The 14,542-nt window shown below is 38.3% G+C and overlaps 1 protein-coding gene across 1 annotated transcript in view; it reads left to right on the top strand.

The window, feature by feature from the left end:
* Positions 1-14,542, top strand: part of LOC149842275 (replication protein A 32 kDa subunit A-like) — a 62,430-nt gene that overhangs the window by 8,626 nt on the left and 39,262 nt on the right. Inside the window, exon 5 of the mRNA XM_090001346.1 lies at positions 12,842-12,919. Within this exon, the coding sequence (XP_089857472.1) occupies positions 12,842-12,919 (78 nt within the window). The remainder of the gene's footprint in view (positions 1-12,841; positions 12,920-14,542) is intronic.

Below are 14,542 nucleotides of genomic sequence, written 5' to 3'. Positions count from 1 at the left end.
TTTGCCCTAATCCTCCTCCTTTTCATCGGGGGGGGGGGGATTTTCGCCCAAAAATTTGGACAAAAATGACCCTGGGTGTGTTGACCGCACCCAGGGTCGTGTTGACCGCACCCGGTGCCGCACCCGCACGCGATCCCGCGTCGCGTCGACGCGGGTGCGGCACCTGTTTTGTCGAGTCCCTGTGACATAGATTACATGGTATCAGAGCCGCAGGATTACTAGATCTTGGAGAAAGGCCGCCTCGGTTTTCGTGTCCCTTGTGCAAAAGGTGTGTCATCACCTTGTTCTTGCAAAGTGTTTTGTCACTTAGAGAGAGGTGTTTTATCACTTTATTATCGACTTCAAATCGCATCATTTGAAGGGCTTCAACATCTTGTATTGTATCTCTTTTCCTTCCTACTTTTTTTGTTTTTGTTCTTTTCTTCTATCTTTCTCTTTTTTTCCCCTCTTGTAAAAGATGGATGACAATGATAAAGTCACCATCATCCCCATGAAATTAAGTGATACAAATTATGTAACGTGAGCTTCAATCATGAAACACCATGTATGGGGTAAAGGCTTATGTGAGATCGTTGATGGTTCTGATTCGGAACCTAAACTATCCCTTACCAAGAAAGAGGGAGATAAGGAGGTCCCATTATTAGAAGAGGAGAAAATAAAGGCTTTAGTCTCCTATCAAAAAAATTGGAAAGAGTGGAGAATGGGACATGCGAAAATAATGTCATGGTTTATCAATAGTGTTGACATTAAAAAGTGCTCTAGTCTTCCCAAATTTGATCGTGCCGATAAGGCATGAGAATACCTTAAAAATATGTATTCCCTTAAAGATATTGCACATGTATGCAATCTTCAGGAGAAGGTTCGGATGATGACCCAAGGAGACAAATCAATTTGAGAATATTACAATGGGTTATTTGAACTTTGGGAAGAACTATCTCTTCTAGAGACAAAATGGCACTGTGCCGAAGATATTGAGCTTCGCCAAAAGCAACTCGATGCTGAACATTTCTATCAGTTTATAACTGGGTTAAGGTCGGAATTTGAATCCATCAAATCGACCCTCCTTCACCGAGGAAAAGTTCCTTCTATTGTGGAAACTATTGAAGAATTAACAATAGAGGAAAATCGTCTCCGAAAAAGTTCTTCTAAAGCTGATGATGATTCCGTCCTAGCAGTATATAGGCCTGGGAATCATACTCGCACTTATAGGACACCCCATTTTGGGAGGCAAAATGACAAGTTTGACAAAAGAAAAGTGATTTGTCGTCACTGAACCGGGTCTCTATAGGCCCCAATGTCCAAAGTTAAAAATGAGAGATTAAAAGAAGGTTGGATCAGTTGAAGCCGAGCCAAGAGATCAAGATGCACTTGTTTCCATGACTCAATTAATGGAGATCCTTCAATCCCTTCTCCAAAGGGTATCTCCTTCCGCTGAAGCCTCAACTGGAGCAACAATCGCATCTGTATCCGGTCCAGGTAACTTTCCTTGGCTCTTAGATTCCTTGGCTCTTAGATTCTGGTGCCTCATTTCATATGACTCCAAATTATAAATATTTATTCGAATGTCTTAAAAATAACTCAAATATTTCAAAAGTCTTTACAACAGATGAAACATCTCTCGATATAAAAGGAGTTGGATGTTTTGAAAAACCCAAAACTTTTTGTATTCCAAAAGTTAGATATATCCCAAAACTGAATTTAAACTTTTTATCTGTTTCTCAAATATCTGATTATGGATGTAATATATCCTTCTCTTCTGATGGTTGCTGGATAGAGGATCACCAGTCAGGAAAGGCCATAGAGAAGGAAGACTATATTACATGGACTTTTTGGAACTACTAAAGAATGCATTTTGTTTAAATGTTCAGAAATTGAAAACACACTTATGGCACAAAAGACTTGGCCATCCTCGTATGTCTAAAATTCAATACTTCCCAAGTTTGTGAAAATTTTGTAAATCTGAAAATTTTGCTTGTAAAGACTGCATTCTTGGAAAAATGAAAAGATTACCGTTTTCTAGTAGAACTTTTGTTTCTACAAAACCTCTTGAGCTAATACATTCGGATGTTTGAGGACCCGCATGAGTTATTTCTAAAGGCGGTTATGCATATTATGTCATCTTTGTTGATGATTTTTCTAGACATACCTGGATTTATTTTCTTAAACATAAATCCAAAGTCTTTACTCACTTTCAAATCTTTCATAAAATGGTCACAAACAAAATTCAAAATAATATTTCCATCTTTCGCATCGATTCAGGAGGATAATTTATGTCTGGAGAATTTAAAAACTATCTTAATTCATATGGCATTATTCATCAATGATCTTGCCCAAACACCCCTCAACAAAATAGTCTTGCGGAACGCAAACATTGCCACATTATGAAAACTACTCGGACTTTGCTAATGGCAAGTCTAGTGCCAAAAGGGTTTTGGGTTGAAGCAGCTCTAACAGCTACTTATCTCATCAACATAATGCCATCTTCTTCTTTAGAAAATATATCTCCAATTCAAAAACTCTATGATTTAGCTCCGAACTACTCCAAATTAAGAGTGTTTGGTTGCAAATGTTTTGTATTTACAAACAAGAACGATAAATTCTCCCCTCGGGCAATCCCATGTGCCTTTTTAGGATATGCTGAAAATAAAAAGGGTACAGATGCTATGATCTTCAAAATGGTAAATTGTATGTGTCAAGAAACGTGACTTTTCTTGAAAAAGAAATTTTTTTTAAAAGTGAAAAATCCAAAGATATTACTGAATATTCTTTTTTAATTGATTTAACTTCAAAATCTAACAAAGAAACGTTGACAATAATCAAAGTTCTACTATCTCTGAAAATGATAGTGAAGACCAAACCAATAGGGATGTTGGTTTACAGCAGTGTTGTGAAAAGCGTTGAGGCGTAGCGAGGCGCTCCACCAAAAACCGAGGCGAGGTGTAAAGCGTAAGCCTAAAAAAAAATTGAAAACTTAAAAAATATTATAAAAAATATCTAAAAATGCAAATAAATAAAGAAATGCTTTATTAATCAAATAACAATTAATAAGTGTAGAAGATAGATAATATGCGCAAACACCTAGGTGGAGAGAGAGAGAGAGATGGCTGCAAAATTAAGAGAACTCGTTAATCCTTATTAGGGCTAATCTCTATGTTAAATAGAGAGAGGCCAGAAGGAGAAATTACATATAAGTCCCTCATTAAATTAAAATTTCAAATAACCTCTAATCTAAGAAAACTTTAAACTTAAAACCTCTTAATCTCAACACTCCCCCTCAAGTTGGAGCATAGATATCAATCATGCTCAGCTTGTCACAACATTTTGAGAAATTTGGTCTAGCAAGAGGCTTTGTAAACATATCTGCAACTTGGTCCTCCGACTTTAGATATTTGGTAGAGATATAACCAGTTTGAACCATATCTCTTACATAGTGACAATCAACCTCAATGTGCTTTGTTCTCGCATGAAAGACAAGATTTTTCGCTATATATGTGGCAGCCTTGTTATCACACATCATGGTCATAGGAGAGGCAACCTTCACCTGAAGGTCATGAAGAACAGTACGAACCCATATCAATTCAGCAGCTGTTTGGGCCATAGCCCTATACTCTGATTCTGCACTTGATCTAGAAACCACATTTTGCTTCTTACTTCTCCATGAAATCAGGTTGTCTCCCAGAAACACACAGAATCCTATGGTAGATTTTTTATCCACTATAGATCCTGCATAGTCAGCATCAAAATAGGTCACTATCTCCAGATTACCACCTTTCCTGAACAATAACCCTTTTCTAGGAGAAGATTTTAAATACCTGAGAATCATTATAGCTGCATTCCAGTGTACTTCAGTTGGTTTGTCCATAAACTAGCTAACTTTGCTTACTGCTAAAGCAATATCCGGCCTGGTAACAGTTACATACACTAGCTTCCCTACTAGTGAGCGATAGCTTTTGCTATCAACTGATTTTGACCCTTCTTCAAACAACTGAACTTTATGGTCCATGGGAATATTTGCTGGTTTAGCTCCCAACATTCCCGTTTCCTTTAATAAGTCAAGAACATACTTCCGTTGAGACAAAACCATCCCTTCACGGTTCCTGGCAACTTCTATACCCAGAAAATATCTAAGTGAACCAAGGTCTTTTGTAACAAAGTGTTTTTGAATATGAGCCTTTGTGGCTTCAATATTTTTCACATCGACACCTGTAAGAATGATGTCATCCACATATACCACCATAACAACTATGCCTGAGTTAGTTTTCTTGATAAATAGTGTATGATCTGCCGTTGACCTGTGGAAGCCAAAGCATGACATTACTTCAAACAGCTTTTGGAACCATGCACGAGGGCTTTGTTTCAAGCCATAAATCGCCTTGTTCAATCTGCATACCTTCTGACACTCCCCCTCAACCTCGAAACTGGAGGTTGTTGCATGTAAACTGTCTCAGATAGATCCCCATATAGAAAGGCATTCTTCACATCTAATTGACATAAGCTCCAACCATGATGAACGGCTACTAAGAGAACAAGACGAATGGTGCCCATTCGTGCCACAGGAGAAAAGGTTTCAAAGAAATCAATACCATATGTCTGAGTATATCCTTTTGCTACTAATCTGGCCTTGTACCTTTCAATAGATCCAATCTGATTTGTACTTTATTGTATATACCCATTTGCATCCAACAATGTCAGCATTTACTGGGGAATCAACTAAATCCCATGTATGCTGAGACACTAAAACATCCATTTCTTCTTGCATAGCCAGCTTCCAACGGTTATCTAGCTCTGCCTGTTGATAGTTCAGAGGAATCGTTTTAGCAGATAGGGCTGAAATAAAAATTTTCATCTGATTTCCAATTCTGACATCGGAGACAAAATGAGATATAGGATATAAGGTACATTGTCGTGTCCCCTTGCGTAGAGCAATAGGCCTGTTATCATCGTCATGAAGATCACTATTGTCAATAGTACTTACCTCAGGAGAAGAAGAGGATTGAGGCACGGGCAGAGGTGGAGCTCTACGTACATATACCAATGGAGGATTATTAAATCGTGAAGATGATGAAGTTTGGTTCGGTACCAAGGGCACAAATTCCAAAGGAAAAGGAGGTATAGGTAAGGGAAAAGGGTCAGTTGGATCAACCTGCAGCGGGGAACTGGAACTAGAGAAATATGGAGTGGATTCCAAGAAAGATACATTTGCACTGACATACTCTCGGCGAGAAATAGGATCATAACATCGATATCCCTTTTTATTTTTTGGATAACCTATAAATATGCATTTTGTAGCTTGAGCAGATAATTTATCACGGTCAGGACCAAGTTTGTGTACAAAACAAACACAACAAAAAAAAAATTGGTGAGAAAGAGATGAGTGGGGCATTAGGTTTTAGGATATGTAATGGAATTTGATCACCCACAGAAGATGAAGGCATGCGGTTGATCAGATAACAAGTAGTGGTAATCGCATCACCCCAATATAACACAAAAACATTGGATTGAATCATAATGGTCCTAGCAACATCAAGCAGGTGCCGATGTTTTCGCTCAGCCACCCCATTTTGTTGAGATGAATAGGCAGGGGTTGAATGCCATGATCTTGGTAAAATTATAACAGAAGTTTTGATTTAAACTCAAGAGCATTATCAGTGCGAACAATCTTGATAATAGATTCAAACTGCGTTTTTATTTCAAGAATTAATGATTTGATAATACTGGGAACTTCAGATCGTTCTTTTATTAAAAACACCTATGACAACTTAGATAAGTCATCAACAATAACAATCAACAATAACAAGATAATATCGACACTGAGTCCTAGTAGGAATCTTACTAGGACCCCATACATTTGCATGAAGAAGTTCAAAGACTTTATGACTAGACTGACTCTGACTTGAAGGGAACGAACTTCGATGATGCTTGCCCAACTGACATGCTTCACACTGAAAGGATGTAGTGGAAGGAATTTGAGGAAAGACAGAACGAAGCTTTGACAATGAAGGATGACCAAGACGCCGATGCCACTGAACAAGACTGGATGAGTGTTCCACTGCAGCATGAACAATCCCCACTGGATGATGTAGGTAGTAGACTCCATTTTCTTCATAGCCTCCACCAATCTTCTTTCCCGTCAGCAAATCCTGAAAATGACAACCCATCGGATCAAATATCACTCTACAGTTTAATTCTTTTGTAAGACAGCTAACAGAGAGTAAACTTTGAGGAAAGTTGGGAGCATGAAGAACATTTTTCAACTGTAAGGAGGAGGATATAGAAATATTGCCCTGACCAACAACCGGTGAGGAACTCCCATCGGCTAATGAGACTCCTCGATGAACAGTAATATCCTTAAGATCTGAAAAAACAAGCGAATTTCCACACAAGTGTCTGGATGCACCAGAGTCAATAATCCACTTATTGTCATTCGGATGAAGATGATTCCCTGTTGAGTAGGCAACACCGGCTACAGGAGGGGCGGAACTCAAGGGGCGAAGAGCTATCAGTTCATCATATTCAGCTCGACTGAGGGTGATACTGTCACTTGCAGGGATATTATCATGTACATTTGTTGCCTCTAGTGTAGTTACATTTGCTTTAGGAGCATATGGCTTTGATGAAGAAGTGGTTGGCCAACCATGCTTATCCCAACAACGATCTTCTAAATGTCCAGATTTTCCACAGAATGTACGTTGAAGCTTTCCTCTGCCTCCCATACCTCGTCCTCTAATATTTTGAATATTTTCACGTCCATAACCAGATGAGACAACTAGAGCAGATGACTGAGTCACAGGCTGAGATTGTGGAAGAGAGATCGCAAGTCTACTCAGACGATTGTATGCATCAGCAAGAGTAGGTACATTTGATCCAGTCAACATTTGGGCTTTTGCAACAGAGAAATCTGAAGATAGAACTGTAAGAAACCGAGCAACCATAGTCTGTTCTTGATGATCCTTTTGCTTCGAGCAACAAAGAGGCCTGTGAGCATTGAGTCTTTCAAACACAGCTTTGACGGAGGCATAGTACTGGGCCAAGGTCTGATCTCCCTGCTGTAAATTATATATCTCCTGTTCGATTTGCAGGATACGACTCACATTAGTCTCTTGTGATTACGCATCTCGAAGATTGTCTCACATCTGTTTGGTTGTATTATAGTAAATTAAACCATCTGCAATATGGGGTTCGACACTATTCATGATCCATGACATAACTATATCATTATCTTCATCCCAAGTAACATATTTTTTCACTTTTTCAGTGGGTTCGTCTTCCAACAAAATATGTTTTCTACGATGTCCAGATACGACCACCTGGCATAGTTAGTTTCATTCAACCTTACAAAAGAGTCGTACGAGAAGGGATTGACAAAAGCCTTATACTCCTCAATATGTTCAATTTTGGAATCACATTTCGAAGTTTCAGCCATACTGAAGATTTAATATTATTTCAGCTGCACAAAAAAATTAGATTCACTCACTTGAACAACAAGTATTATAATCACGCGTCAGGCAAGTCCACGATTACACAGATTTCCACACCAGAGATAAAATCTGGACAGACTTCAAGCGACACAGGGAATAGCGTGTGTTACCATCATGCATCAGCCAATATGACAACCATCTGCTGTACCCAACACAGAATGCCACGACAGTAATGAACAACAACCCAAAAACAGGGATATTTTCCAACACAGCATTTTCCAACACAGCAGGGAATCACGCCTGCTGCCCAACAAAGAATCCCACAACAGTAATGAACAACAGCCCCCAAACAGGGATATTCTCCAACACAGCTGGGAATCACGCCTGCCGTTTCCACGACAGAAAGACAACTGATACTAACATGCTTCTTTCACAGCACGCATGTAAAAAAAACACGACACAGCAGGGACTCACGACTGCTGAGATCCATATTCTGAAATAAAACAACCAACTGAAATAAAACCAACCAACTAAAATCCAGGGAATCACGACCAACGATAATATGCAGACGCAGAAAAACAATTTCACGACAGCTACTGCTCCCAGACATATAAAGCTCGACAGCCAACAAGAATTTCAGTTCTTGAGGGGACAGTTAAACAAATCAGTCATATCTCGATCACAGGCGACAACACAGGAAATGAGATTGCTGCTGCTCCCAAACAGCAGGAAATCACAGCAAGAAGAAATTCAAAACTCAGGGGCTCGAGGGTTACGGCTACCAGACCAAAGACACACATCCACATCTGCTCCCTTAGATCTGATGACAGATCTGGGTCATGACGTTGGTCAGATCCTAGATCTGTTATCAGATCTTACGCAAAAACAGAAAAAAACTGCACACCTGATTCCAATAATTTTTTTTCGTTGGAGTAGATTAATAACTATCGATCACGCTCCCGAGATCAATGGCTTTGATACCATGTAGAAGATAGATGATATGCGCAGACACCTAGGTGGAGAGAGAGAGAGACGGTTGCAAAATTAAGAGAACTCGTTAATCCTTATTAGGGCTAATCTCTATGTTAAATAGAAAGAGGCCAAAAGGAGAAATTACATATAAGTCCCTCATTAAATTAAAATTTCAAATAACCTCTAATCTAAGAAAACTTTAAACTTAAAACCTCTTAATCTCAACAATAAGAAATAGAAAAAATCTCAAATAAATACTAAAAAATATGAGATTAACATACAAAAGTAACTAAAAACTGATTACATAACTGGAAAATATATGAGAATAACAAAAAAAAAAGTTAAAATATACTAATAAACTAATTACATAACTGAAATAACTTGAAAATATATGAGATTAACCAGCAAAAGTTAAAATATATGCGATTATTCTAAAAAATATGAGATTAACATATAAAAGTAACTAAAAAACTGATTACATAACTGGAAAATATATGAGATTAATTAATAAAAGTTAAAATATATTAATAAACTGATGAGTTGTGGAGCCGGATTCAGAGTTTTTGCCCTTACAGAAGGGGGGGAGGGGGGGGGGTCCTGGGGCACCCCCTGGTGCGGGTCCCGGTTTCTTATGGACCAGGCCCGATTTGTTTAGGTTTAGGGTTGTTGCCCTTGCCTAACAAAAACTAATTACATAACTGAAATAACTGAAAAATATATGAGATTAACCAACAAAAGTTAAAATATACTAAAAAATTGATACTCGTTTACAATAGAACAACATAGAAAGACAAACTCTTCTGTATTAATTATTTTATTTGGCAATGACAGGAAAATGAGAAACTATCCTCAATGGTAAGATGAAGAGCACTCATGCAGCTTTATACTGCAGACAATTACTCAGGTCAAAGCTATAGCAACAGCTTCTCCATGGCTAATTAAGAAAAAAAGGAGATTTAAAAGGACAAAAATTGGTTTGGTTTGGAGCTTTTGTACAAATGCCCCAACAAGGTCCACTTTAGGCTCAAAACTTAATTCAAGAACTTTTACCTTTCAAGTTCAATCAATTAAGTTGATTCAGGCAAACACCTTTCGCCTAGGGGTGTCAATGGTTTGGGTTTGATGATAAATAAAAAGGTTAAAAAAGAATCTGGGTCAGACCCGAAGGGTCCAATTAATATATGATATGGTCTGTGAACTTTCATACCATACATGGGCCAGACCGGAGTTCCAACTGAGCTCCTCAAATTTCTATGTAAAATGGATGAAAAACATAAATTTACCAAAACAAGGTGAGGCGCGCCTCGCCCTCAGGCGTACGCTTCAAGGCGTATGAGGCGTGTGCCTCAGGGCTTTTGTGCCTTATGCCTGCGCCTCAAGGCACAAAGCCCCTCGCCTTGAGGTGAGGCGTGCTTTTTGCGCCTTGAGGTGCGCTTTTAATAACACTGGTTTACAGTATTCAAGACGAAGAATTGGAGAGCAACACCCTCTCTGTGCGTTAGAAAGATTCTTTGAAGCTCCTCCTCGCAGGACTTCTAGAATTGTTAGACCTCTCGAAAAATTCGTCTCTTATGAATTTTTTTCACCCTCGTATAGGGCAGCCCTTACATTAATTCAATCCTATATTGAACCTTCCTCGTACTCTGAAGCCAAAAATCATGTAGAATGGATTGAAGCTATGAAAACTGAATTAGATGCATTAGAGAAGGCCAACACTTGGTTCATTCAAGACTTGTCACTTGGAAAGAAACCTATAGGTTGTAGATGGGTTTACAAAGTCAAAACCAAAAGTGATGGGACCCTAGAAAGATATAAAGCTCGACTCGTAGCCAAAGGCTATGCTCAAGAGTATGGCATTGACTACGAAGAAACCTTTGCTCTTGTGGCCTGAATGACCACGGTTCGAACTTTAATTGTTTTAGTTTCTATCAAAAAATGACCTATATTTCAAATGGACGTCAAAAATGCATTTTTAAATGAGAGTCTTATTGAAGAAGTATACATGAAAGCTCTGCTTGGTATGAGTCTTCTTAAGGGTAAAATTCTTCGTCTTTAGAAGACCCTTTATGGCCTTAAGCAGGCACCAAAAGCCTCTTATGACAGATTTAGTCATGTTATGATTGATATTGGATTTCGTTCTTGTTTGACTGACACTGCCTTGTTTATTAAGCAATCTGATTCAGGTATCATCATTCTTCTTCTTTATGTGGATGATATGATTATCACTGAAGGTGACAAACATGGAGTAGCCAATATCAAAACTCTTCTTAAAACTCATTTTGAAATGTTTGACCTAAGACTTTTACGATATTTCCTTGGCATAGAAGTTGCTTATTCCTCTCGTGGGTACTTAATATCTCAATCTAAATTCGCTTTTGATATTGTTTGCAGGTCTGACATTACCGATGATAAGAAAGTTGACACTCCAGAAGTAGTAAATGTTAAAATGAAAATTGATGATGGAGAATGGCTAGAGGATCCCACTTCGTTTAGACAACTTGTTTGAGCACTTTCCTACCTTTCTATCAGTTGATCAGACATTGCACATGTTGTTTACACAACTATCCAGTTTCAGCATGCTCCCACATCCGTTCACATGAGAGCAGTTTTACGCATTATTAGATATTTAAAGAGTTCTCTCTCACGCAGACTCTTCTTGTCTGCATCATCATCTTTAGATTTAATTGCTTCTATGTCACATGAGTGCGGGTGCGGGTGCGGGGATTCGGCACTTCCAAAAAACTCGGGTGCGGGGGTGCGGCAGGGGCAAAAATGTAATATATATATATATATATATATATATATATATATATATATATATATATATATATATATATATATATATATATATATATATATATATATATATATATATATATATATAAGGGGGTTCCCCCGACGCAGGTTTTTTCAAATTTCATTTTATATACAGCTGCATGATAGCGCACCCATCTCGTCAGGAGAACAATGAATACTAATAGCCAACAAGGCTACCACCATCATTATCATTTATTATGGAGAGAGAAAATCCTTTACGAAAAAGAAGGATCAGCAAGGCTACCACCATCATTATCATTTATTATGGAGAGAGAAAATACTTTACGAAAAAGAAGGATCTGCAAGGCTACCACCATCATTATCATTTATTATGGAGAGAAAATCCTTTACGAAAAAGAAGGATTAGGATTGAAATGGCAGGAGCAGCAACAACTGTCAGCAAAATTTTTTTTTTTTAAAATTCCGCAGCCCATTTCATAGGGCAATTTTTTTTAAAAAAAAATCCCAAAAAAATGGACCTAAATGATCCTGGGTGCGGTCTACGCACCCAGGATCGGGTTGACCGCACCCGGTGCCGCACCCGCGTCGAGTCGCGTCGACGCGGGTGCGACACCCTGCTAGCCGAATCCCTGTGACATAGAATTGCTTATATTAATGCTGACTGGAGAGGTGATCCTAATAATAGGCACTCAACTACTGGTTTCTGTGTGTTTTTAGGTGAATCTCTCATATCGTGGAGGTGAAAGAAGCAACAAAAGGTTTCTCTTTCCTCTACTGAAGCTGAATATAGAGCCATGACAACCATCACAATGAAAGTTGTTTGGTTCAGACGACTGCTAGCTGATATGGGAGCTGAAGCAACACAAGCTTCACACGTGTGTTGTGACAACAAAAGTGCAATCTACATCGCAAGCAACCGAACTTTTCATGAATGCACCAAACACATAGAGATTGATTGCCACTGTGTCAGAGAGGTGTATCTGCATGACACCATTGATCTGCCATATGTTACATCAGAATACCAATTAGCAGATTTCTTTACCAAACCTCTTGCAACTCCCAGATTCCACTTCCTTCAAGACAAACTTTTGCTCATTGTATCGTAAATTTGAGGGAGGAGTGTTAAAATGTAACATATATATAATAATAATATATTATTATTATATTATATATATTTTTTCCTATTTTATTTTATTTTTTCTTTTATTTTCATGTATTTATATTATCTAGTTCATATAAAACTAGATAATATAGTTTGGTTAAGTTCCAACCGGAACTTAACCAAACAATCTAGTCGTTGGAAGGCTAGATTTCTAGTCGTTGGACTAGTCCAACGACTAGAAGGGAGAGCTCATTATGAGCTCTCCCTCTTGCTCTTGCATAAATAAGGGTGCATCCCCTCTTGTAAAATATCTTCTCAAATGCTTTTTAAGCATTTGTCTACTTCAATAAAATTGCATTATTTATTTGTGGTTTTCCGCTTTTACCCTTTTATGGGCCTTGCTTAAAGTGTCTTGTAAACACTTCCTTTTGAGTGATCCGAGTGCATTTGTGGAAGATCACCATTTCATTACAATTGCTTTTTGTGAACTTCTCTTTGCTTGATTTTGTTTTTGTTCTTTTTTTAAACTATTAAGGTTGTTTTCTTCTAAAGGTTAGTACTTCCAATGCAGGAATGGCTCATATGTTCGTGTTCACGGGCATTTGAAAACTTTTCAGGGCAAAAGAAGTATTAATTCTTTTGGTGTCAGGTATGTATCATGCCTTTGTCCCTTGTGTTTCTTCAAGTCTTATTGATATTGTCAATAATTTGGTTTAGGTTCATGGCGTGTCATCTCTTTCAATCAAATTGTGTTATAGTTTTTCTTCTAGTATATGAATTTATGCAAATGGTAATTGCTCAGGGTTTACTTGATATTTGTCATTTGAGTGTCTACATCAAATTATGACAGTACTTTCTTTGTCACTTTGATGCTCATGTCTACATCAAATTTGGTACGGTGCACCAGCCCCTAGCCCAATACAATTTAAACATAGATTATCAGGCTGTATCAGCATGTATCATATAACAAAATCCTGTGAGACGTATACGTGCGAGTCATCCATTCCTGAAAATTTAAGGAGGTGTTTGCATCATGGGATATGGGCTGCTCAGAATCACGTCTGGGGCACAAGAGTCAGACCTCCCCCCTCCGACTCTTGCATCCCAGCTTTTTATGACCAAACATATGGAGAGGGATACATTTTGTTCCCGCCCCATGCATCCTTCGTCTGCAAGGCGGAGGGGAGTGGGGCACACTTGTCGCTGTGGATGAGTACATCCGTGCATTCAAATACCCCCTAAAGTTCTCAGTGGTCAGAGCGCCCAGCTACTTTTGGAGGGGGTTTTAGCTTAAAAGGGGTTGTTTTGCCCTCATTTTCACACCCATAAACATAAAACAACCTTTCATTTTGTGTTTTTGAATTAAATTACCCTAAAATTTTGAGAATTTGCCCAAAACTGTGCCCGAGAAACTATTATTTTGAGAGTGAGATCAGACCTGGTTGGGTGTGATCACTCACTTGTGGAGTGACCAAGAACCAGGAAGTTCATTGGCTTGATAAGACTGGGTTTTCTGCAAACATGAGTGTTCATCACAGTGGAAGGTTACGTAGGAGCTCTTTGAAGGTTGGAACCACTTCCTGACACCATGTCATGCATTGTATTTGGTTCATATGCTTATGCTGTAAATTGATCCACATAATTTGTTCAAAATGGTTAACATAACTATGCTGGTAAACTTAAACTACTAGACCTTTTTCAGTTTTTGCTCTTCCCTTTTGTGGTGTTCCAAATTTTGTTGAAATGTGGGAACCAAACCAGCAGCATGAAAAACAGTTGTTTGTTTTTTCTTTTTTGTATTTGTACTTCAACACACTAAAGAGGCCAAGGTCCAAATAAGATATCAACTCAAGGTGATGCTCTTTAATTTTCTTTCGAACATCAGCTCTAGGAGATTTATCTTAACTTAAAATGGTTGAAGAGGAACAGCGAGAAACAAATTGGGCAAAAAATAGAAACAAAAAGATCGCCCTTTGTGTGTGCTGTATGCACTTGTCTGTGAGTCGGGTTTGTATGGCTCAAGTCTTGTGAAACCCACTCCTGCCTAATGTTTTGGTTTAAGCTTTAAATTCAGCACTTTCTATGTGTTTGCTAAATTGTCATATCTGTTATATTTTGAGTAAAATCCTGGTATCCTGCATCCATTGTTATGTTTCCAATCTATCAGATAATAAAGAGCTCCATTGAGATGGCCATAAAGGTATCAGCTATATGTTATTGAAATGACTGAGTAGGATCACGCCCTATGTTAACTAGGGCTGGTTCTCTGCTG

Source organism: Nuphar pumila, chromosome 3 (genome assembly GCF_984573655.1).
Source record: "Nuphar pumila chromosome 3, dmNupPumi1.hap1.1, whole genome shotgun sequence".
NCBI lineage: Eukaryota > Viridiplantae > Streptophyta > Magnoliopsida > Nymphaeales > Nymphaeaceae > Nuphar > Nuphar pumila.
This window is presented reverse-complemented; position numbering and strand designations above follow the sequence as displayed.